This window comes from Dipodomys ordii, unplaced genomic scaffold (genome assembly GCF_000151885.1).
Source record: "Dipodomys ordii isolate 6190 unplaced genomic scaffold, Dord_2.0 Scaffold110, whole genome shotgun sequence".
In the NCBI taxonomy this organism is placed as follows: domain Eukaryota; kingdom Metazoa; phylum Chordata; class Mammalia; order Rodentia; family Heteromyidae; genus Dipodomys; species Dipodomys ordii.
The window spans coordinates 2,872,921-2,900,236 of record NW_012267326.1 but is presented as its reverse complement, the minus strand read 5'-3'; the positions used below and the strand labels follow the sequence as shown (position 1 = coordinate 2,900,236).

Genomic DNA, 27,316 nt, shown 5'->3' with positions numbered 1-27,316 from the left:
TTACGTTATGCAATGAACATTTCCCAATGACCCTACTTTCTCCAAAACCTTTTAATTTTTCTTCTATTTCCTAGTTCATGAAGCTTTCTAAAATTCCATTCAGAAAGTTCTTTGTGTTTAGTTAATTCAGATTTCTTAGTTAACTCTTTATATTTCATTTTTCACCTTTCATACTTAGTTGATTCATAATTCTAAATGTTTTGAGCCTATATGATATTTTAATCTTTTGAAATGAAGGTTAGGATTATACCAAAGATCCTTCTAGCAATTAGCAGTCCTATATGTAGGAGTCACTTATTTAGTTAATAACTATTTCTCTATACTTTTAAGAACCTACAACCTTAAGCTGGGGTAGAGGACAATTGGTAGGGTATCTATAGTATCTGGTGGAGCACAACAGGTTCTAATACAAAGCTTTGAGAGTTTCTCAAATAAAATAATATCACATCTGGCAGTGGAAATCAGAAGACCTGTATCATCAGAGATTGGTGAGTTGTGACCAACAGAGACCACATGTGCAGCAAGGAAGAAATTTCAGAATCGACATGATCAAAATGGGGTCTCATAATCCTTTTGCTTGGTCAAGAGTTAAACCATAATCCTCCCAATTTTAACCAAGATTATAGGAGTGAGCCACAGTATTCATCTATACTTGTAGTTTTTGACTGGGAAAATAACATACCAAAATTCTTCACTTCCATAATTTATTCAATTGTTTCTTACCTTCCTTCTGAAAAGGACTTCACATAGCTTTCAAACTTGTATAAAATATTGTAGTATAAAATAGCCCAGAAAAGTGAGGAAGAATGAAGGAAAGATGAAGTGATCAAGCAGATGGATAAAGTAAATACTATGAAAAGTTTATCAGAGTTCTTTGGCAACAAATTATAGAAGCTATTGTGTCCATTAGGTAAGAAAATAAACCAGGTGCCCAGAAGAATGATTTCCAGTGTGGAGGCAAGAGAGGCGTGAGTCTGCAAGGCAAAGACACTGTAGTGTAATGAACAATTTAGTCTTCCAGTAAGCAAGCAAGTTTCCAGGGGCTATTTATTATAATGTCCTTCAGCCATAGCAGAGTGGCTTCGTGCCAGGGAATACTTTATGAAAAGCAATTCTTCAGGGGACCAATGGGATGTAATCATCTAGGTGAAATAGCTTTCTCAGCTTAATCTTGGGACATAATTTAGACTAGTCAAGGAGAACGAATATACTGCCTAACAGGCAACTATTTTTCCAAAACTATTATTTCTCTTTGCCAAGTTCTGAAAGGTATGATTGGTAGGGACTTTGGAATGTTCAACCTTTTGACAGGCACATGGAATACTGCTTTATTTGCTACTGCCTGCAAAGGTCTATATGTTTAACCATTAGCTGAAATTGGCATTGGACAGAAGAAGAACCTAAGAAGAATCTATGAGAGACCACAGACAGAGATTAGCTGCAGGAAGAAGAATGTTCTTTGCAGGAAAAGTTACATTTACTCTCACAGTGAGATTGAAGAACAATCATACTATAGACTGTGCTTCTACTGAATGGTATGGCCTTCACACCTTTTCACTAGACATCAATAATGAAATTAAAAAGGTACAAAGACCTAACATGGGCCATAGTAATGGAGGAGAATGAGCAAGTTAAATCCAAAATGTTATATGTAAGTACAATCTTTGTGAAAAATATGGCATGCAGGAGAGAGTGATCCAAAATGTTCCTGAGGTTTTAAGCACAGTTGACTGGAAGAAATATGGTTCACAATTCATGAGAGATCTGCAGTCTTGTTCCAAGATTAGTTGATTATTAAATCATATGATTTGTACCTATAAAGAAAAACACTACTCTAAGCCATAACAATCCTAAACTCCTAGCCACATTTAACTTTAAGAATCTTGGCTTAGAGAAGTAATTTTTGCTGAGGTTTCCTTGAGTCCAAGAGAAGTCTGCAGGAGAGAGTGGACTGTGATGAAAGATAATGAGGTTAGAATTGTAACTATGAATTTTGAATTACTGGTGAGCCAGCTAAGGGTGTAAGGTATAGATTAAAGCCATCTAGACACTAGTTGAAAATACTGGCATGGAAATTAAGGCCGAGAAGCTGAGTACCAGCAGCTCATGTTTGTGATCTTAGATACTCAGGAGGCTGAAATTTGAGGATTATGATTTGAAGCCAGCCCAGGCAGTTAAGTCCATGAGATTCTTACCTCCAATTAACCTGCAAAAGGCTGAAAGTGGAGGTATGACTCAGTAGTAGAACATCAATCTTGACATTAACCTTATCAGGTATGTGTTTCTGTCTAGTCATCTATTAAAAGATATTATGATACTTATCTTCCATGCAAAGGAACTATAAATTGGTTTGAATGTTAAGCTTCCCTCAGGAAAAACACTAAGCAAAAAAAAAAAGGAAACATCAGTCTTAAATGAAAAAGCCAAATGAGACAGGAAGGCCCTGAATTTAAGCACCAGTATCAATAATCAGACAAAACAAAAGCAAACATCAAAAAAAACTTTCAAGAGGAAAAGATAAAATCACAAACTTGGAATTGCCTATGTGATAACTGGAGAAGAAGCAGATAGCATCATTGATGAAGAAAAAGAAATTATTAAATAGTGTCTGAGAACCTTGACATAGAAATGATCTATATAATTCTTATACAGATGAAACATCATAATGCATAAGTATATGCTGAAGAGGGTATGTGTGAGATAGATGTTAATTAATTCTGTAGGACCATAAAAACTGGCTAAGATCCACAAAGTTAAGAACATAGAAGAAAGGATAATGCTGATAAAAATGGGAATATGATTTGAGTAAACAGAATAGGAAGAGAGGAGAAATAATGAATCAGGTATTTGAAGTAAAAAGGAAACTTGAAGATCATATCAAATAATTATTTTCCATTAAAAGGGTTGTCACCTTCTGAACAGACATGGTTGATCTCAGTTTGGAAGTTGAAAAAGTTCAAAATGTCTAAAAGAAGCTGGTCATGCCTTTAATACTAACTGCTAAGGAGGATGACACCTTTAGTGTACTTCAGTTTCAAGCCATCCTTGGCAAAAAAGTCTGTGAGATGCCTTCTCCAATCAACCAGCCAAATGCTAGAGTGGAGATATGGCTCAAGTGTTACGTAAAGTACCAGCCATAAGAAGAAAGTTGACTGAGAGCTCAAGGTTCTGATTTCAAGCAAAAAGATAAAACACAAAGATTGAAACAACATAAATATGTGTGTTCATCTGAACTTAAAGTGAACCCATTTGCAGAGGACATTGATATTGTCCATCAAATATTTTACATCAGTCCACATAAAGCACTGAAGTACAAGTCTTGACACATAGTGTGTTCTTCTATGTTTAAATTTTTCTTTGCAATCCAAATAATTCCATGTTACATCTTGACATATATCAGGTATATATTTATATTTTATCAAGACCAGTGTTTGTTATATTTTTGTCTGACAATATTATAATTGTCCTTGAGATAACAAAAGAATGTATGGAAAAATGTCAAGTAACCTTTAATTAGCTGGAAGCTATTTATTTGCAAGGTCATCACATTTGTAATTAGACAATTTTCCATGATTAACAACAATTATCAAACAAAGTCCTGTGATAAAAGACAGGGACAAGACTTCATATATAAAAACAATTAAATGTCTCCTTTTCTTTCTGACATCAACGAGCACTCTGTCTTTGTTAGTGACAAAACTAGCCTTGCTTTATCCCTCCCACCTTCTAGATAACACTTAATACACCCAGTTATTCAATTGGCCTTCACTTTCTGAACAAATCCAATGCAGAATATGCTATCAGTTCTCAAGGTATGAGGGCAAAATCTCAGAACGGATATGTAAACCAACTCTCCAAGATGACCCCTGAGCCTACTGGTGTGTGCTTCAGTAAACTAGGTTTACTGAAGTAATTGCTCATTTATGAAGAGAATCCACATTTTCTGAATCTAGAGTCCTGTGCTTCCCGTGCTTCCCTAGATCTCTGTCTCTTGGGCAGATGGCTGGACTCTGAGCCATACAGGAGCCTGAAAGCCATCACTCTTAAGCCAGCCTGGTTTTGCTGTCATCTGAAATAAATCTATTTCATGTAAATCAAAGGACACCATTAGTTGAAAACCTTTTCAAGAGTTTTGTTTCCATTTGTAAGGAAACTTGATGCAGAGTGATTACCATTTGGCTCTATAGTATCAAGGTCATTTAGCTGATGGCTTTTCCATCAATATTTAATCAAAGGAAAAGCTCAGTGAATGCACCTAAGTGCATAGGTCAGTAAGACAAATGAAAAAGGACTCACCTGATAAGAAATAATACATAGTTTCTGGTATAGTCCACATTATCAAAGTGAATGAAACTCAGTCACAGAAAAGAAAGTAGAATCTGCAGTACCTTAGAAAGCAGATGGAATTTAAATGGTACCTGCTTAGCTTTGATAAATATAAGTATTTTATGACACGTAGTTTGGGAAAACAAATGCTTGCCAGTAGCAGGAGACTTTGGTTTCAATCAGAATACAGAATTATATCAATATATAATTTTAAATACATTATCTATAGTGCTAATCGCAAATGTGTTGTTAATTCTATAAACTTCAGGGTCCTGGAAATCTCACATCAAATAAGCACAAAAGATTTTAGCTTGTTGTATGTGTGACACACAAAGAACAGAATCCACCGTTTAAAATTTGTATTCAGCAATGTACAACATGTAAAAATACAAGCAGGTAAGTTGAAGGGATGAATAGTGTTGGGAGAGATAGGGAAGAATGTCAGAAAGGATGACATTGATTAAGATGCATTATACTGACAGGTTACATTGAAATCACTTTGGACAACTATCTAAAGAGAATGGAGACGATAAAAATGTTAAAAAAATAAAATTTGATTTCAGTATTAAAAACATGAAATATTTGAACAGTAGCAGTCAATCAGCTATGAAGATTCTGACCCTTTGGTAAGTGGATGAATTCACATAAGATTTCTCAGTGCCTTTAGACTACAGACTCACTCAAAAATTCTAAACCATTTCTATAAGGAAATAAAACGTTAGTAAATGTTGCCTCCAATGTCATACTGTTGAGACGTGATGAGTAGAAGTTGCAGGAGTGGTAGAGGTCACTGTTAATATTTCTGAAGCCACTGGCATAATTACAACCATTGTTCTCACCTTTATTTCCATGTGCATATAATGCATACACACAGTCATGTGCGCTTATAAACAATTTCCCTAAAATCATATATATTCAAAATCTTCTATTAACATTTGAGTCAGTGATGTCTCTGGAAAACATTTCAAAGTTTTAATTACAGAAAATTGAAAATATGTGTAATAATCATTTTTCATTACTTTCTAGAATCTTCCTGTGAGCATGATGTATGGAAAAATAACCATTGTTAGGTCATTTTTGCATTGTGAAGAAGTATTTATGATTTATTTCTTACATGAATTTGGCTAATATCATAAAATTTAGACAATAAGAAAGATGTGCAATGACCTCCTCTAATATTCCTTATATTTTTATGTATTACAAACTGTATTTTAAAACACTTAAGATTCTGATCTATCAAAGCTGATGTGAGGTTAGTGATATTCCAAATAGTCCTAGGATACTTTCCTAAAGGTAGGGAGGGGAGCCTCAAAGATTTAACAGTGGCAGAGAGTCAGATTCTTCTTAGGACAGCATCTCAATGCATTCACACATCATTGTTATATACAGATAAAAAAGATTCCAATATATTATTATTTATACTTATGGACAGGAAAATAAAGTGCAGACAATTTCAGAGACTCTCATTGCTATGTAAATTTTGCCTAGTGGGACCAGGAAACTTATGAACCGTCTTGATTCTAAAAGCTATTTCTCATTATCCCATAGTATTTATTATCCTATACCAATACTCCTATGCACAGCTATGTGTGGGTAATAAAACCATTGCCTGTTGGGAGAACTTTTAGATAAAAGCAACACATTCTCAGTCATCTTTCATTTTTTTCTTTTTTCTTTTTTTAAGTCATGGGACTTGAATGCAGAGCCTGGGCCCTGACCCTGAGTTCTTGCATTCAAGGCTACCGTTCTACCACTTTGAGCCACAGTGACATTCCTGGTTTTCTGGTGGTTAATTGGAGATAACAGTCATATGAACTTTCTTACCTGGGCTACCTCTGAAGAATCTCGATCCTCAGATCTCAGCTTCCTGAGTACAGTAGCTAGAACTATAGGCATGAGCTACGGGTACCTGGCTTCATTTTGTCTTTTTATTGGGACATTATAGTATATCAATGTCTTTTAACCTACTGGCATTACTTCATTGATAATAATAGGAATTAGGGGTTTTGGGTTTCTGTGTTAAATTTGTGTTAGGATTACAAAATAATACTATATTAAAAATCACAACTGAAAACAGCAAATCAATGCACATTTGGGAGTAATTGGGATAAAATGTGTTGTACCCAATTTAATTTGAATTATCCTATGACTTAGGCAAGGGAGACAAATTGAGTTTTCTCTTTTACACCATCATTCATTCCAAAAGCAGCAAATCCATTCATCTGGAGAGAGATACTGGTTCAGGCCCTGAACTCAGGAATCATTCATCATCTTGTTCTTTTTGTAATAAGTGGTAATTTTACTCATGGTCTCATAACTAGAAAAGCTAATAATGTTTTCTTAAATGTTTGTGTTATATGTCACACTCTTAAGAAAGAAGAGATTAAAATGCTAAATTTTAACTCACAGAAAGCATTTCAACTGGGACATACAATCACTTGGTTCTGGCATTTTACTTTCTGATAAAGTAATTTCACAAGGAGTCTGGAGGAATGTGAACAAGTCTGTTAGGCAGCTTTTCTCCAGGATCAGATGTCTCAAGCCTGCCTTAGGCAAGTGCTGGATCTCAGTCAATTCACTGCTGGCTTCTCTGAGTGGAGCCTCAAGTTGCCACTTTGTGTTGATGATTAAAAAGGGAATCCTGGGTTCTCATGACCAGATGTACTGATTGGTGAGCATGCAATTTGCACATGTCAGATCCCTCCTGTTAGGTGGGCTCTGTTATTGGGTTAATGATTAAGCTACAAGTGACACTGCACACTGCTGCGTGGAGCATTCTGAGTCAGTGGCTGCCTCTTGCTGACGGCTCTGCTGAAGTCAGCATTGCATAGGAAGGCCTTCTCAGGTGATGGGTGTGCTGTACCTTGCCAATGGTACTTTGCTCTGATCTTGCCACAGAGGACAGACTTGCCCTGCACAGTGTTTGGTTTTCTGACAAGAGCGGGAAGCTTTCTTTCTTCTACAGAGTACAAAGTAAAATATAAAAAAAGAAGCAGCTACCCCGGGTAAATGGAATAAACAACAGAATAGAGGAAGAGTATTGGTAATATATCATTCAGGATAAATTATATGAACAGACCAGGAAAAATTATGAACTCACAAAAAGTCTTTTTTTTTAAAATGATTGTCTGGGGCAAAGAGTAACAAAAGTAACAAATGCAGTAATGGTACCCGTTGGAAATGATGTTAAAAATGAACTATATGGGAAGGGAAAGGATGGTAGGAGGAAAACAAAGGAGGGGGTAACAAAGCTTAATAGGCAATGAATTCATTACCTTACTCATGTAACTCTAACCCCTCTGTACAGTGTCTTTACAATAAAAAAATTTAAATGAACTATACAACTTGTGTTTGGGATGGGAGGGGAAAACTTGGAGAGAACAAGGGAAGGGGTAACAGTGTCCAAAAGGAAATCTACTCTTTGCTTGACTTATATATTTGTAACCTCTCTGGTTTTAGCATTTTCAAACAAAAATAATTGAACAAAGAAGATTCTTCAGGGTAAAAAGAATGGCTCAGTTGGTAGAACTCTAGCCAATGAGCTAAAGCGGCAGGTACTGGGTTCCAGTCCCAGTCTCAGCCCTTAAAAAAAGTTTCTCCATTTTTATAATTTATTGAATGATATAAATGAACCAGCAAAATCCTAATAACTCAACAAGTATATATCTGTGTGTCAAACTTGTGCAAATAAAAGGCACAAAGTCCAGCTCTTTAGCCAAATAAGGATATTGTCACATGCTGTGTTTATGATCGTTCATTATAAGTCCTCTGGTTTTCTGTTCTTTCTTTGTTTTTGTTTTTTAAAAATTCTTTATACTTTTAAGTAGTTGTACAAAGGGGGGTAAATTCAACGTATCAATTTGTGAGTACAATGCTTCTTGATTCTCTGCTCTTTAAAGGCAGAGAATGTATTCTATACAACCTTGTCTGTGTCCCTTTAGTACCCTAGAAAACAGGCAACTATTAGTTGAATGAATAGCAAAGCAAGATTTCTTTTATTAAAACTTATTGAAAAGAAAGACAATTCAATTAATTAGTACACTTCAAGAAACACAGTTTTGCAATCAAAGTCAATGCCCAGTATCCGAGTAAAGAAATGACACTGGTTTACATGTGTGGCTTGTGGGAACATTTATAACTTTGTCATGTCTTTACTGTAAATACAATTTAATGGCTAATTGTGTTAATTGGAGGTACTAATGGGTCTAATTTTTAATTAAAAGATGTAAATCATTTGTAATTACTTCATGGTATCCATGAAAACAAATGTTGCTTAGGGCTTAAAAATGCCTTTGTTCTTTGAAGTAGCTTGAACACTGCCCAACAATCCTTGCTCATCCAAGAAAAGGCAGCAAAAGACAAATTTTTACCAAATCTTTGATTTTTCTTACCAATTCCAAATTAAGGAGGCTTTCCAATATAGATTTATATTCCTTAACTAGCTAGCAAACACAATGTAAACAATTATGATTAGTACAGTTGTGGTTAATAATATTTGAGTACACACTTTATGCCAGGATGTGATTTATATTTTTTAACTCTTCCAATGCTTACTATAATCTTATTAGGGTATTGTCTTCAAATAAGTTATGTAGGCTACAGAGAGTTCAGTAAGTTTACCAATTAGGCACAATTAGTAACTCACACAAATCACTTCTGAATTTGAGCATCTCACTTATGAGTTAACAAACTTAAACATAATGCTATTTGTTCTCACTGAAACACTTATTACACTGTTATAATAACCTGTTTTATGTAACTTCCTAAACTCTAGAGGTGGTAAAACATGATTGAAAAAGTATGCCTAGTTGAACCCGACTCTATATTGGCGTACTTTTGATATTCATCAGAGTGATATGTTGCTCTGAAATATCAAAGGACTCGTTGCCATTCAAACCCCAACATTATTTACTATTTCTAAGAGCAATAGTTTTGTAATATTCCTGTGATATTGTCATGGTATGCATTCACTCTGTTGTCCAGCTGGTAAACTATTCATCCATCCAAATACAACTTCTGCTTCACTTTATGCCTGAGGATCTCAATACTTGTTTCTAGATCATTATTCCTCCATATTTTATAAATTAACCATCACAAATAACAATAACCTTAAGTCTGACATATATATGTATATGTGTGTAAACACATACATGTATAAACAATTGTTCTATTTTCTATTCATATTTGTATCACTAGTGCTTTAGTGCAGTAGTCAGTACCCAGATACTATCTGGTAAGTGCTTAAAATATTGTTGGAATAAAATTAGTTTGGCATGGCTCTGTAGATTATCTAACAGATGTCTTAAACTGCAATAAATTGGAACAACATATTTAGCTACTACACTAATGAAGAATTGAGTGTCCAATATTGGTATATTGGGATATTTGAAAAGGCGATATTGAAACACCATGTCCTATTTTACTTTTCTGATATGGTCAATATGGAATGTGTCAAGTGTCTCTGAAATTGTCCTATCAGTCAATTAGCAACCACTTCAGCAACACACATTTACTTTGTGTTTTGAGATAGACCAAACTATGTGCTAATGTCTATGCCCAACCACCAGTTAAACCTTATTGAGAATCACTGTAAAATGCTCCCAAATGTTATTTTTTATATGAAAACTATATTAGTCCCATCCTCTGTACTATAAAACTGGAAATTTGCAATGTTTTTTATTGTGAACATGTCATATCTTGGCTTTTTAATAGTTCTGTGGGAGTCTTATTTTTTCTTCCCGAAGCACCCATCAAATTGCTTCTTAAACTTACTTTTACCAAATCATTCATCTACTCAAAAACTTTCAGTGGCTACATTAGGGAATCAGATGGAAAACTCTTGAGCTTGTTTTTTTAGCCAGTGTTTCTGCAGGACTGATTTGTATGGAGCTTGACCCGTTTTAGTAAATACTTTTGACATTTTGTTGCTGTTTGCATTGTTTTCTGGAAAACGGAGAACAGGATAATGAATTGAAGGTAAGTTGTAGATTCCATCTTCCTTGTTACTACTATTGGTAAATTATCAAGAACATCAACTCTTAAATAAGGATGTTAAACAAGGATGTCAAGTGTAAAATAAAATAGAAACTACAATACATCAAAGTCTTCTCCCGGGTGTAACATATCTTAAATGAAAATGGTGCCTTAAATATGACAGCTAATGTATTTTGGGGGAAAGAGTTGTGACATCATAATTAATAACAAATCAGTAATCATTTAAAGAGATTTTGGAAAGGACCAAAGTAAGTTCATAGTTCAAAGCTAGCTCATTATTCTTCGATGGAGACATTCTTAAAGTTCCATGATAAAGATCCAGCCTTAATCATGACTAAACAAGCCCAAAGAACCTGAGACAAACAACCCTTCAAATGCTAAGTTAAGCAAGCAGGGTGGTTGGGAGCAGGATGTTCTCTTCTTGAAAGCCACTGCTCAGTTGCCAGATTCAATTGCCTGTGGTCTTGTTCAAGCTATTTCTGTACTGTGTCTCTTGCTCTGTCTTTCCAATGTCCTTCATGGTTTTCATTTTATGTTTTATTGCCACCTAACATGTCAAAGGATCAAAAAGTTCAAAGCTCTTCAGAGACCACCAGTGTTTCAATTAGTTTTTTTAAGCAACAAAAATGAACAATTGCCCCATTTGCAAGAAACCAAATTCAAAATTAAAATGAAACCACACGGTCTGTATACTTAAAAAAAAACACCCACCATCTCCACATATTTGTACTCTGCTACAAATTTCACAACTTAGTTTCATTGAATAACTTAACTTTTGTTAATTGAAGTCCTTAAGACCCTAATGTATTCATAAAGCAAATTTTGCCACTTGGTTATATAAATAGAATACTGGTAGTTTTACTTTGAACAAAAATATCACTTATGGAACAAATTTGAGGTTTTGATTCATTCAACAAATAATTATATTGAGCACCTACTATGTTTCAGACCCTATCCTGGGTGCTGAGCAAGCAGAAATGGGATGACTTTCTGATTTCAGAAGAATTCTGGTCTCTAAAGCAGTGCTTCTCAATCTACAGTTTAAAATTTTTATTTTTACTAAATATAAGGTCTTTCCACTTATCAGAAATTCTGATGATCTTATCTCACACAGAGAATGAGCAATACACAGAACAATAGACTCTATTTCCTGTGTATCATCCATGGACAAACTGTTATTCGATTTTATTTTGTTGTTGTTTTGTTTAAAGCAACATATTCATTTTCAAGACAAATTTGATATTGATGTTAAATATACTTTTCAAGATGGCACAATACCTCCTTACCAAACAGAAATTCAGATTTCCTTGTCCCCCACCCCATTGAGAATCACTGCTTTTCAGAATTTTGGAGAAAAACCAAGCAACCTCCATCTCTCCCCTCCAATCCAGTCTTAAAGGAATTAGAATTTTCCTACCTGACACAACAGCTGGTGGAGTATCATAATCCTGTCTTGGGATTGAATCTTTGAATGAAAAGAGCATGAGAAAGAATGCAATGAAGTACAAAGGAAAATAAAACAGAATCTTAATTTTCAAAGTTGGGAGGACACACTGTGCTAAACCTGCCCTCTGCTTTCTAGTAGTCAAGGTATTGTGACTCTTAGTTGACAGTTGACACCAAGGCCCCCAGGACCACTGCACTATATATGTTGGCCCAGCTGGAATAGTAGTTTGACTCTAAACATTGTTATGTTCCTCAGTCTGTGCTTCCTCTTAGGAATCAGTGTGAATACTTTAGCTTCCCTCACTGCATTACCTCAGGAAGAAGCCCAAAGCAAGGTATGAAACAAAGTCTTGAAGACTAAAAGAAAAAAAAAAAAAACAACCCTAAAGTTTAGAGGAAATAAGGGAACACATTCTTATACTCTTCGGAGGCATATGTGTTTTGAAGCCCAGGCTTCATTTTCATTGGTCGCCTGACTGGGCTGTGAGGCAGAGCTCAGGGCCCTTTGCTACAAGGCTGGATGCTTCCTTTTCAGACTCAGCTTTCCATGTAGACTAGTACCAGTGGAATGCCTGGTTGCTGTCTCTTTTCAAAGGCTCCTATCACTGGAGGTGGCAGATTTTGAAGAAAGCATCACTAACTTGCAAAATGTGAGGTCGCTGGGTGGGGAGGGGAACCAAAAATACCTGTCTTTTTTTTAGGATGAAAGGAGTATTTTGCCCAATACAATTCCTTTCATTTCATGTTCTTAAAAAAGAAAAGTAGGACATAGCCTGTGACCTTAGTCCCCCTTCTAAAAGGGGAAAGTTTTAATCCTGCTCCAGCTTTTCTTCAGGTGATAATCTATTTTTTTTAAAGTGACCTAATACTGTTCACACTCAAATGAACTGCCCAGACAAGTCTACTAGAACCTCTTATATGAATTATTTCCCTCATCTGCTTTGTATGCCATTTTCGATGCTAAAATCTCAAAATTAATTTTTCTAGCCATTTAATAATTTTTGGACTATTTCAAATTTTCTCACTTTCTTTTTGAAAAAGGAGAGTGCTAATCATTCTCAGGAGTAAATGGTCCATATGAAGACAGACTAGAACTCTAACATTGCAAAGCACTTTGACCAAGAAAAGTAAATACTGTTCAGAATATTCCAATGTAAATAAGACACAGTTTTAAGTTCTTTGGCTGTGTGTGTGTGAATATTCAAATATTCACTGGGTAACTAGTGAATTTATTATAATCCCCAATTCTATAATATGTAGAATCATATGTAAAGCACTTCCAAATGTTTTCTTAGTAGTAGTAGTAGTAGTAGTAGAAATATTTAGTTACCAATACCATTTTAAAACCTGTAATCACATATAACAGTTTATTTTTAAAAATAAAAGTTTTGGGTTATGCCATTGATAATTTCCAATATCTGTATTTGAGTAATTGTAGAATATAGAAAAGTATAACACTTGAAATAAAAATCACTCTTCCAATTTTCTAAAATAACCATACTTGTTTTGTGTTACTTCAGATTTGTTTTGTTAATATTTTTCAGAACTGCAACTATACTCCATATGTGCAAACTCACATCCAACATTTTTGGCTTCACATGATAAAGAATGAATTTCCTTATTATTTTGAATTTGTATATATTCATGCTATATTATATCCAAGTTTATGCTTAGATTATAATTTATCTAATTATGTTTCTGGTATGTGTGTGTGCACAAATGTGTGCACTGGATCTGGGGCTTGAACTCAGGGTCTGGGTGCTGTCCCTTCGATTTTCCACTCAAGGCTGGTTATCTACCATTTGAGCTATCTCCTAGCTGGTGGTTAATTGGAGTTAAGAATTTCATAAACTTTCTTGTCCAGGCTGGCTTCTAACCATGGTCCTCATATCCTAGTCTCCTGAGTAGGAAGGATTATCGGTGTGAGTCATGAGTGCCCAGTTTAACTATACTTTTTAATGAATTATTATAAAGAACATGTTTTAGGCATAAGTCTGTTTGGTTATCTTAGAGCTTTTTTATAGACTATCTTCTCAAAATTACAACTGCTTACTCACCAAGGGTAAATGCTTGGAGGTGTGTGGACTGTCTACTTTGTTGTCCTGGTAAATCTTGTATGAATTTAGATGACCACCATCATATAATCTATGTATAATCAATATTTGGATCATTAGATATGCAACATTTTGTCGATTTTATTTGATGAGATGTGTGTAATTGTATGTCAAATTTATTTGTACATTGGATTAAATTATATAGTTAGATTGCTGGTTTTTCATATATTGTCAGCCCTCTCTTCCCACTTGTTAACTATATGTTCTTTGATATTTTATGAATCCATGTGGTATTAGTTCAGGTTAACTCATAATACTGTGTAGATGTACTAGATCTGAACTCAAGGCTTTGTAATTGTTAGGAAGGTACTCTACTACTTGAGCTACATACCCAGCCCTTTTAATTCTGATTTTATTTAAAACAGGGTCTCACTTCTTGCCTGTGCTGACCTGTGCTACCATCCTCAAATTTATGCTGATGGGCTCAGATCTCAGCCTCCCAAGTAGCTGTGGTTACAGATCGAGCTACCAGCAATGGCCTCACAAGTTGTTTTTTTAAGACAGCAAAATTTTAATATTTGCAAATAATATTGGACTTTCAATTAATGCCCTCACATTCATATGAAAAGTGTAAGAATAACTTCAAAGTTCTTTTCTTTTACAGTAAGACCTAACAGAAAACATGATTATCCACTTATTTATATTTTTTCCTTGCATTCATTTGTGATTGGTTGATATTTGTTCTGAAAAAAACTATTAAGGAAATGCACTCATAATTTCCTGTAGTATTTCCTGAATCATGATTCCATTTAATATCTAGTTATAATTTTCTTATTATATAGAGATATATGCACCTTTATATAATTTTGCTTTGTAATATTTAATACCCATGTCTAATCATGAAAAATAAGGGTGATCCCTTACCAACGTGAACAGTTCAGAGTTTTGAATTTTAGAGCTGTGGGATTCCTAGCACTAGCACCTCTGGGGAATCAATGGGAAACAACCCCAAGACTAGTGTTAGGAATGGCTCTGGTTTACTCTAGGAAAATTTAATGATGTCACAAATCACCAGAGGCCTGGCTAACAAAAAGGGAGCTGCTGATAAAGAACCCTCAGAACAAAATCTTTTTGTTTTTTTTCAACAGAAGCTGGTGACATTGTAAGCCACTGGTGACCAGCAACTGAACAAATGAAAAGGAGATAAGAAACTTGTAAAACAAGATTGTCATGCAATGCAATGGTTCTCATAACACAGTAGAGTCCCCTGTGGTTTCTGCTAAAGCTCACAATAAAGTGATAAGCAATTATGGATAATGGGGAATTGGTTACATCAAAAGAATTCTGTAATGAAAAAGTAAACAAAAGCAAAAGTGCTAGAAAAATTCTTCAAAGTCAGCAGAGCCATGGAATAAAAGGATACACTGCTTTTATAAAATTCATGTTGCTAAGTCCTACAGATTCTGTCCAGCTGAAAAAAATGAGTAGAGAATTAAATAAGGAATTGAAGTAGCAAGGTAGAAAGAAAGGTTAACTATAGTACATGGCACCCATTTCCATTTGGAGTTTGTGTGGGATGAAATATATCTTTGTTTTTGAAGATGAAAATGATGTTTTGACTCAATACAAGTCCTTCAGTCAGGAACCTTACAAAAGAAAGTGGCCAGGTGCTAGTGGTTAACACCTGTAACCCTAGCTACTCAGGAGGCTGAGATCTGAGTATTCCTGTTCAAAGCCAGGCTGGATGGAAAAGTCCAGAGATTCTTATTCTAATTAATCAGCAAAAAGCTGGTAGGGCACCAGCCAGCCTCAAGTGAAAACAAAACAAAACCCCAACAAATCAGAGTATGAGGCCCTGAATTCAAGCTCCAATACCAATACAACTAAAAAAGAAAAAGGAAAAGAAAGAAGGGCATAGCAAGTTGTCTCAGTCTCCCCAGGCCCCTTCTATCCAGGGCAACTTGCATACTACCTCTATTCACCTCTTGTCAACTTTGATCACTCTACTTTGAATTATTCACTGAATCTCTAGGTGATGGCACTATCTGTTTCTGGAGTTCCTTAAGCTAGTGGTTAGCGCTTACATTTTGCTTTCCAAAATTGTTGTGAGCCTGGATGATTGAAAGTCTCTGCCTAGTCCTCCTCAGGAAAGAGATAATGTCATATAGTTTCAAATTACCTGGCTTTGGGAACATTGGGGAGAACAGCTTGGAGAAAATGGAGGCTTAGAGTAGGAGATTATTACATTAAATAAAGTCTGGGAGAGAGGCTCTGGAAATATGGAAGTGAGGATGTACATATCTGGATACATATCTGAGACAGAATTCATGGGACTTGGAAAACACTTGTCTTACTGAGGTGAGAGAGAAGGCAGGGTCTCAACGGAGTCTTAGGTGTATAGTTTGGCTACTGAGCAAATGGTAACAGCATTTACCTTAAAAGAAAAAGGGGAGGGAAAATACAGGAGGAAGAAGGCTCAGCTGGAAGGAAGCCAGGGAAGCTCAATATTAGTTCTGAGTCATGCTGCCTCATGTCGGGGGGAGGGGGAGGAGATTTATATGGATACAGTTAGCCAGTAGTTGGATAAATGAGCTTACCATTCTAAGATGAGGTTAGCATTGAAAACTCTGATCTGGGAAGTCTTCAGTGGGGAAGGCAGGGTTTAAAAACATAAAAGTGGATGAGAATGCTTAAGGAAATCATGTAAACTGAAAAGTAAGTTTAAAAGAAATCACTGATCTAGTGGCCCAGGGAGTATGGAGAGAATAGAGAAAATTCTCGGACTACTCACAAATCGGGAGATTCGGAGATGAACTGGGCTCCATATCAAAATACAGAAAAAAATTCACATCAAAATATGAGTATTCAGCTTATGTTAAAAAGGTGTATGAAGAGAACACCTGGGCTGTATGCCAGGTGGCAACAGTTGCTTGCAGGTGAATGCAGACTTCATTCTCTAGACAAGGCGCCCATGTTCTAGATTGCCAAAGGTACAGCCAATGCCTGTTGGTGTCCTGGCACCCAGGCAGGGATCTTATTCTTACTGAATTGAAAATATCTCTAAAATAGAACCCCTGTAACATGTATGTCTATATAATGTGACTGATTATGAGGCAGAAAAAAATCAAATATCATTATACATTTCCATGGTTGTTCCCTTGAACTTGGGTGATTCCTTTATTAAAGTGATTTGATTAGGTGTTCTAGAATGTTGAGTTTTCAAACTTGTGAAAGTGTGTTGTCAGGTAAGAGAGAGATTTTAATTAAATACGTTCTATCTCTGAAATAGAGCAGATAAGTGAACTGTGCTCTGTATTTAATTAGGGTGCACATTTCTTCTGGAAACCTGGACTTAACTCCCAAATCTATTGGTGGCCTTTGGAGGCAGAGGGGGTAGGGAGACCTCATCTGATAAGCATGTGCTGGGTAGCACACAATGTATCCAGTAAGCCACATATATCGTTTCATTTGATATCATACCACTTGACACTGACACAATCCCTGGGATGTCAGTATTATCATTCTCACTTAGGAAAAACAGTTAAAATGCAATAGGTCTAAGTAACTTTGCCTACACATGCATAGAGAATGAACAAGTAGAGCCAGGCTTTGAACTCAAGTTTGATTCTAAAGCCTGCCAGACCTTCCATGATACCAGGCTGCTTTCCCATCAATGGAAATGTTGGAAAGATGCAATTAGGTGGGAAAATGCAATTAAAAGAAATAAGAATCAGCTACATAAGAGCCAATCCAAATGCCAATAAAAATTAAGATAATCTGTGATGGCATTGTAGATGGTGTCTTAGAGTGACAGATTCTTTTAAAATAAGATATTACACTCTAATGGACAATATACTCAATCATATTTTGTTGAATGAATCAACAAACTAATATAGTCATCTCTCTACCTCTCCAGAAACATTAAATTTTAAAGTTTTTATATTATGTTATATGAGGCATATAACATATTGAAGCATTATTTACTTGCAAATATAAAAGAATAGAATAAAAAATAAAAGCTAAGGGATATGAGTCATTAAAAATAAGTCACATGCTAAAACATTTTATTCTCTAAGAAAGTAGTATATATCATTATTGAATTATAATCTTAGCTGGCTATTACTAGCTAGGTAAATGTGATCTTATACAAGTATGTTTTTTGTTATAAATGCTCAAATACACAATCATATAACACTGATTGAATTTATATATATATATTTTCATTCTGAATGTGTTCTTTTAGCCTATTTTTCAATTTCTTAAATTTAAAAATTTACCAAGTAAGTAAGCCATATTTGTTTTGGAATCAAATGGTAAAATTTATAAATGGTTTCTCGCTGGGGTTATATGACAATTTTATTTTCTCTCAGATTCCAGTTTTTATCTTCAACAAGGCAGTGAAACTGCATTCTTTTTCGTATTCCAAATTCACAATCACTGAAGGACAGGGAACTGGATGTGGAAGGAATTTGAGAAGCTCCAGGATTCCCGGAACTCTTCAGATGATTGGTCTTCTCAATAATACACAGCTGACTGCAAATATCCTTACACATTATGCAAAGCAAGAATATTATGTCAATACTCTATCTCTCTGATTAAAGCTATTGGTGTCATAGTGTCCCATTAAACATAGCTTTGGATGTAACTTCTATAACTAGATCAGAAACTTAAGATACTATTTCATCCAGCCCAGGCATTCAGACAAGAATTTTAACATCAATGGCTTTTATAGGCTCAGTAACTGAGCTTTTGAGATAGAAGCTTTGTTCATATCAATAAAGCTAAATTTCTTAATTGAACATTGGTGACTCTTTCCATTAAGGAACATGGATTTTCATCATATTTAGGGCAGATTAATGAGGCCTCAATGGCTATGTCAAAACCCTATCATATTCTACAAAGCCTATGGTTCAACAATACATATTTGGCAAGTGATCCACTGCTATAAGACATATTCTCTACGGGTCAGTGTGGAAAGGAGACAGAGGTATTTGCAGATGAGACCCGTGTCTCTGTGAGGAACCATAGTGTTGATCACTGAGACATACACAGGCTTACAAATAAAGAGTCATCTAGTTGAAGATGACTCATAGACCAAGGTCCATGTATTGACAGGGAAATGGAGACAAGAAATATTTTCCAAAAGACAGACAGAAGTAACAGGGTTCAGTCAAGATTTAGATCTAGGATTCCTGACTTCTAGTTCAGTGTATTTTTGACAGTATCAGGCTAGGCTCAGCCCAAAGAAAACATACCTTTGCTTTCATATTTATAAAATGGTGGGATCATCTACACTAACATTTATAAAAATGAAAACTGATCGATAGGATCATAATGATGTTCTGCATGTTGTCTGTAGCAGCAATTCATAAAGTTTTATTTTTTATTGTGAAAATACCGTACAGAGGGGTTACAATTACATGAGCAAGGTAAGGAGTACATTTCTTATCAAGCATTGTTGCCTCCTCCTACAAAGTTTTAGTAGTCTAGGTTTTTCTAAATGTTAACCATCTTGCATGTTTGGGGACTCATCCTTTAAAAACCCATAAACGTGTGTTAATGATGTCAAATATCTTGTTGATGTAAAATTAACACAATGCCATTTCAATGTCCAAGAAGAACTGAGACTAATTAAAAATATACCAATGGATAAGAAAAGATCAAGCACACGGGATTCCCTTTCCTGCTTTTCAATAAGTTGAAAAGTGAAACTATGCCATGTCCTCAATTATTTTGATTAATCACTGAAAGTTTGATACAAAGCCCTTTATAGCCGTCACAGTCAGGGTAAGTACCTCTTTGGGAAGATCTTGGGAACCATAGTGGCTTAACTGGTGAACAAAAGCAGGGAAGAAGCCCTGGATGATGTTTAGAACCATGGGATCTAGGTTTGCAGGGGCATGCAAAGGGATTCTCTCCTAGAAATATACATCACACAGCGTGCGCTGTTTGCCATGACAACGAGCAGTTCCAAAGTTTAGAGGCCACACAGTAGAAGCTTCAGCCTTGTCAATGTGAGTGGATGTGCTCTGGGGCTAGATTTGCATGCAGAGTGAAGCCTGAGAGGTGTGTTAGAGGAGGGGCCAGAGCCCATGCGCTGGGGGAAACAGAGAGTGCTGCTTCTCTTACACTCACCGTTCCTGTAGCGCCCAGGGAAAGCTGATTCATCTGCTGTGTCAGGGGACCCATCATGCTTGTTGGCTGCATTGACATAGGGTGGTCCATGGTCGGCGTAATCACAGCACCCTGCAAGCAAACACAAAGGCCAAACACATTTCATAAGGAGGAATCTTTTATTTTTAATGAATAAAGACCACAAAATCTGGTTCTGTGTTAACCTGACATGCATTCACTATTTAATGAAAAGGCAGGATTCAGGATTCAGGTTTGTATGGTGTGTGAGTGTGTGTGAGTGAGTGCTGGTACTGGGGCTTGAACTCAGGTCCTTTTGCTCTTGCTTGGCTTTTTCTTGCAGGGCTAAAGCTCTTTCAGTTGGGTTATATCTCTCCTTAATGCCTTTTTTGCCCAAGCCATCAGCACCTAGTGTGGCTTTGTGTGAGTATTATGTCCAATCTTTTGTGCCCATTTAAACACATGCATCAGCAGCTTCCTGTCCTCAGATGTAATGTGTGGGAGGGTGTGGGGGGGGAGGGTGCTGGGCACTGGAGGCCTGGGCATTGTCCCTGAGCAATTCTATTTAAGGTTGACAGTCTACCAGTTGAGCCACAGCTCCACTTCTGGCTTTTTTTTTTGTTTTTTGTTTGTTTGTTTTTGTAGTTAATTGGAGTCAAGAGTTTCATGGCCTTTCATCTTGTATTTGTGGGATGGCTGCCAAATGTAATCTTTAGATTCAGCCTCCTGACTAGCTACGGTTAAAGGTACCAGTCACTTTGCCTACCCTCTGATGTAATTTATATGTAATATATTTACAATGCACATTTGAAGTAGAATTTATTCAAAGAAATCATATACTTTCTTTCTGTTCTAGACGTGAAGTTGTTGGTCTGAAAACATAAAAAATAATGGAAAATTCTCTTTTTCTTGATTTTTAAATAAAACTTTCTGTTCTTTCCACACATTTATAACTCACCTAGGCAATTTGTGATCATCCCAATGCGATCTACCACTGAGATGTAATAAAAACCTAGATTATTTTTCTCCACAGTGCTTTGAAAAGGATGTTAAAATCTATCAATTATCTAAAAATCAACCTTATTATATTCCATGTTATCCTAATCTTTTGATTTATTTTCTGCCTATGCTTTTGACAATATTTTATGTCAATCCAAACATTAAAATCTGAAACCAAGAAATAATGTCAGAATTCCCATTAGGTGTTAGGAATGTATACTACTAGCTTTGACTTACTATCACTGCTGAGTGTATAAGAAAATGTATAAGTGTATAAGTGTATTAGAAAATGTGTCTATCTATGAATGGAACAAAAAATGGAATCAGGTCTATGGCTCTTTCTTTCCCTTCTCTCTCCCTTTCTATTTTCCCTTGATTGGTGTCTTTTGTAAAACAAAAAACTAAGATGGGTAATATCTTTGAAATTTATGTGATTCAAATGCTTTGGTTTAAAGATTATAATGAAGACAAACTCATATACAATAACCAACTTAAGTAGTAAGTTCTAATAAAATAATTATCAAAAAATATTTTCCCCTAAAGATAATTATTTGTCTACTGTTACTTTATTTTCTTGATGTAATTAAATATTTTGGCTAACCCATGACAGCTACTTGCAGATGGCATCATCTCAACGCCTACATTAATTTTTCAGAAGCAAATGTTTCCCTGAGTGGTTGTATGATATTGTCCAAATTCTCTCTTCTGATCAGGTTAATACTCAGCCTCATTAAATCTGAGAGTAGAAGCAAAGTAAAACTTTTGGAAATGCTTGATTTATAGAATCAGCTTGGTTTACAAAGACATTTGGACTTTTTCACTGAAATTGATCATAAAATGTATATTGTATCGTAAAGGTCTGTATTTAATTATTTATATCTGTTGTTTGAATTTCTTTAGACTCTTTTAAATTATTACTCATCAGGATATTTCTTAAATTAGAAGTAGGATTTGATAAATCTTTACTTAATTACAACTGACACAGGTCATTTTGTTTCCTGCTGCCTTAATTTCTTTGCTAAAAGCAATCTACCTCTTCGTTTTGTAAAACATAAACATACCTACTGTCCTTCAGTTTCAGTATTTGCTGTGCCAGACCAGAAGTAAACACTCTAAGAAATCACCTGAGGACAATTACTGAATAACTTTAAGATGGAAATCCAGAACTTTTTTTCATAAAAAAATGACACTTTCACAACTTGCATTCCTAACATGCACAAAACTTCAGGTCTCTTCTTGAACTTGAGACTCAGCCTATTTTCTTAAAATGTTTGCTGACATTCCAACATATAACTCAACTGCCTCAAGGTCAGAAACCTCTTAATTCCATCAGCCTTCCTAACCCACAGAAGGGACCATTACATCTGAATCAAAGACAAAGACCAAATTATGTTAGTGAGAATTAGACTTCTTCATGCCCTGGAGGGTTCCCATTCCCCCAGGATATTGGAGGTTCACTTTTAGTCTTTGGGAAGCAATATGCAAATGAGTTAGGTGAACAAGTGACAGATCACTCCAAATGCATTCATGATAGAATTGTTTAGTATGTCTGTACTTGGAATTAATTTAGGAAGGATTGCCTGATCTCTTACAGAATGTTTTCACAGAAAGCAGGGTATGGGGGCTCATTTGATGATTTGGTGTCTAAACCAGAAATGTGACAAGCAAAAGAAAGGATTCGAAGAGATTTGTCATGAGTTGAAATTGTCAATAGCATCTCTGGACAGTGAAAATCATGTAAGAAAAAGATTCCTTCATTAAACAAAGCACTGCAAATAAATGAAAAAGAATGCAAAGATTCATGGGGGGAGATGTGTAAGAATATACATTTTTGTACTCAGTAAAGTGTTTCACAAGTAAAGAATTCCTACAAACATTAAAGAATAAACACTATGTGATCATAAAAGAATGGAAGAAATGTAAAATTAATACATTCACTGATAGTGAATGATAAAAGCCTATCAGTCCCATCAGAGAAAGGACATTTTTTTGAATCACATGTTATCAGAGACCGGTTTAAATATATCTATAGTAAATAATGATTTTCAGGCACTTTTGCTTATCAAAGATAATCAGCTAATTTTGTAGTGTGTCTTACCAAAAAACAACAACAAAAGAAAACTTTGTGGTTATTGCCTCTTACACATAATTGTAGCTCATTAAATACATTGTGGAATCCTTTCCCACCCAATGCATTTAAGTCAGAGACAGAAGAGTGTTTGTGACAGATGTTGCTAAAGGATTAATGGTAATTTTGTTGACTTGGAATGTATAGAATGTGCTATCTGACAGAGATCACTCAGCAAAATGACAAAGCATGAGGAAGCAGATTTTTCATTTCAACATCTCCGGATGTCTATGTTTGCTCAATGTTTAAGCTGCAAAGAAAAATATTGTAGCATTGCTGTAATTCCACTAAACATGAACAATGACCAAACAGCTGAGGGGAACTTCTGGCCCATTTTAGTCATTGCTTCTGCACAAACAAAGCTGTTCTACTTAGCAGACAAAGGGAGGAACTAGTCATACTAGCTGTGAAATAAACATTCACTCAAACATTTGGGTAAAGATCATCATGTGTGGATTAATAGATCCAATCCAAAGCCATAAAATGATGTATGCTATTAACCCTCTGTCAGTGTTTGCAAAAAGAAAAGCAAAACAACCACTGAAGTTTTTGAAAGTTCACGAACTTTTCTACTAAAAGACAATACCCTGTACATCAATGGAAGGCACTTCTCTGCCATCCAGATCAATTGTGGCTGCTTTAGCATGTATCTGTATTATCCAGGCTATGGATGCCAGCTGTCTATGCAAATAGAGACGTTCACCCCCCACCCCCCACTCCCCTGTGTGCCAGTACCAGGGCTCAAACTCAGGGCCTAGTATTCTCACCTCTGCTCACAGTTTTGCTCTACCACTTGAGCTGCAAGTCCACTCTGGCTTTCTGCTTGGTAATTGGAAATAAGTGTCTCATGGATTTATCTGTCCTGGCTAGCTTCAAACTGGGATCCTCAGATATGATTAGTGAATTTTTATGCAAATATTAAAATAACACACTAAACTTGTGACTGTAGATTTTTAACACATTAAAATACATATCCTATATAAACATATGTGTTTGAGTGTTATTTTGGTATTACTAGTTAAATTGCTAGTTAAAAATATTAATAGTTCAGGGATTACTAGCATGTACTCTCATACCTAATTCTGTCACCTCACTTTTGAAGATGAGATCAATGATGTAGTAAGTACCTTCAATGCATTATCTTTGAAAATTACTAAAATGAAAATTTCACTATTTGTGGCCATGGTTGTTTTAATGCATGGAGACATTTTGCTGTCAACCGTGCAGATGGAGTGTCATGGGCTACTAAGGGGTAGATGCTATTTATTGCTAAATACTATATCCTAAGCAAGACAGGTTCCCCCACAATAAGTACTAATGTAGCCTCACACATCATTAGTACTAAACTTCAAGCATGATGTTATGTGCATATTTATGTTCGTTCATAAGCTCCAGTTATACAAAAAATAAGAAATAAATTGTAAATGTGTTACCTAGAAAATGAAATGAAGTATTCACCCATTGTCTTAAAGTAAATCTTAAATGCTTTGCTGAGAGTATGTTTATGATATAAATCACTTTATTAATGAATTGGGTTCTAAATCAATTTCCCAAATTCTAAATAAATTGATTCTGAGTTAATTGCCCAAATTTTGTAAGTTGATCAAGGAAAAGAAGCAAGGCTTTCAATGGCTAGGTCAAATTTATTTTTCCTTATTTCAGAAATGTCCATTGCTAAATGCAAATATAGAAAAATGATGCTCATAGTAAGACTGGTGGTGGGATCAATTAACAAGAGTTCAACTGTATCTGCCTGGGTTGTACAAGGCCCTGAGTTCCAACTTCAGTACTGCTACAGAGTGCTGAATGAGAGATTCTCTATCAGTTATAAAATTAGATTTACTCTTCTACTCTTAAATCAAATATTATCCGGATTGGTTTTTCAATTGCTTATCATAAATTGAAAATGTAGGATTTTTCAAAATGTAATATTAAAAGACAATAAAACCAAATTACTTTTTACCATGGAGACCCTCTTAAAAGAACCTTAATTACATACCATGCCTATTCAAGTGTGAATAATAGTTTCTATTATTGGTTAAGTACCTATTAATACAATAATGTCATTTTGAATGAGAAAACAAAGTAAATATGTCACACTAAAGTGTTTTTTTACCAAAGCTGGTATACAGATAATTGGGATTCTCAACAGTGCCTTTTTAATCCTTTACAATTTACTGCGTGCAACTAAAGAAACCTGTTTAGAAATAGCGCTCAGTGTTTTAAGAGGTTTCTTTAGCATCCCAATAGAGAAAAATAGCTTTTTAAGTAAATTACATTACTGAGGGAAAGATGAAAAATTGAGTGTTTGGGACTCAGTATTCAAGTCTGCATGTTTAATGGAACATTGTATCATGAAACATGGATACCTAGTTACAAAAACTGGTTCTATTAAATTAAAAGAATTTCATTATGCATATGGGTTCCTGTGGTCTTTTCCTTTTACATGACTATGTCAGTTGTTACAGCTACTACCTGTTCATGGCAAGGAAGGACCCAGGGTCACCTGTGCTCAGTACCCTCTGATTCCAATCCTTCAACCAGTAAGTAGCAAAATCAGCTGGGTTATCTACCGCTCAGTCATGTGCTTCATCAAACTGCACGTGTTGTAATGTAAATGATACTAAGAAAATCAGAGGGTGTTGAAGAAAACAATTCTAAGGCCTTCATCTTTGCCAGAGGGAACTTCCCCTCTGCCTTCCCCCCATGTGTATATTTTCACTTGCAGAGCTATCATAAAGGAACCAAAACCACTGCAAATCAAATAAAGGACAAAGACAAAAGAAAACATAGCTATGGCACTGCCAAATCAAAGAATAAATCAGAATACATTGTGCTACCTTGAACATTTTCTATTTTATTTCTACAAGAACCAAGGTTTGAAATCAGGTTTGCAGGCTTGTTTGGCTAGCTTGTTTGGCTGGTGTGCTACCACTTGAGACTTGCTTCCAGCACAGCTTTTTTGCTGATTATTTTAGAAAGAAATTTTGTTTTTGTTTTTGTTTGGAATGGTGATTCCAAGAAATTCAGTCTAGTGAGTAGATAGAATTATGGGTGTGAGCCACTGGCACCATGCTATCTTACACAGTTTATAAGATATATTGAAAACCTCTGATTTCTATGTATCAAATAAATTATGTAACAGGAAATTATATTAGAATCATGAAGAATAGCACTTAGCCATTTTCCTACCTTGATAATGGTACTCAACCTCCAAAAAAAAAAAGAACAAAAGAAAAAAAATGCTTATTGCTTTAAAGATGAGAAGAACCAGGTGTCCTTATTTTTCCCCCAGACTAGTTAGGAGGTAAACTGTGTTAAACTGCTCTCTACCAAAGGGCAGTCTACAGTTTATTGTTATAGCTGATTTAGTTGAAGGGAACACTGGTACTATTAAACTGATCACCACTGTATGGCAAATGGTTAGAAGCGAGTGAGGGTAAGCAGGGTCACTGAGTGATATATCAAAATAATTTCCAAATCTGGGCTACTCAGGAGTCTGAGATCTAGAGGATCACAATTTGAAGCCAGACTGGGTAAAAATGTCTTCAAGATTCTATCTCTGATTAACCAGCAAAAATCTGGCCTGACACCTAGCTCAAATAGAGTACCAGCCATGAGCCAGAGTATGATGCCCTGAGTTCGAGCTCCAGTACTGAAGACAAATCAAAGCAACAGCAACAACAACAATTCATTTTCAATAAGAAAATGCTCAGAAGTCACTTAGCATGAGTGAGTAGCAGGGTCACTGATGTACTGCATTTTCCCACTGAGTGAAAGTATCATTGTTCAGTAGGAGATGCTTTTTCAAGAAGTAGGATGGCATGGGTACTGGAAATACATGTAACTTTCCACCCAGATTCCTCACACCCCTTTCATTTTCAACCTCACTTTTACACACTGTTCTCTTCATGCTTCTCTGGCCCACCTGGCCCTTCCTTTTTCAGTGTCTTTGACAAGAATGCTAGGCATCTACGACAGGTCTGTATGTATCCATATAGGTTCTTACAAATATTCCATTCTTGGTAACATCTCCTATGACTGATCCAAACTGGTTAACCTCCTCTTGTCCTCACATTGGCCATGCAATCATTGTTTGATTGTAGTCATGGTTTATTTCTCTTCTGGATTTGAGTTCACTGGAGTCATTTATAACACTTTGTGTATTCCATTTTTAATGGAGCTGAAGCCTAACATAATGCCTGTCCTGAATCAGGTGCTGGATCAATGGTGTTGA

The 27,316-nt window shown here is 35.6% G+C and overlaps 1 protein-coding gene across 2 annotated transcripts in view; it reads right to left on the bottom strand.

Annotated features, from left to right (window-relative positions):
• The window catches only part of Rbms3 (RNA binding motif, single stranded interacting protein 3), a 717,266-nt gene that overhangs the window by 23,105 nt on the left and 666,845 nt on the right, over positions 1–27,316 (bottom strand). The window contains exons 11-12 of one of the 2 annotated variants that reach the window (XM_013028502.1): positions 19,956–20,066; positions 11,738–11,785 (exon numbers count right to left, since the gene is read on the bottom strand). In XM_013028502.1, coding sequence (XP_012883956.1) covers positions 11,738–11,785; positions 19,956–20,066 — 159 coding nt within the window. The remainder of the gene's footprint in view (positions 1–11,737; positions 11,786–19,955; positions 20,067–27,316) is intronic. The other variant, XM_013028503.1, reaches the window with a different exon arrangement.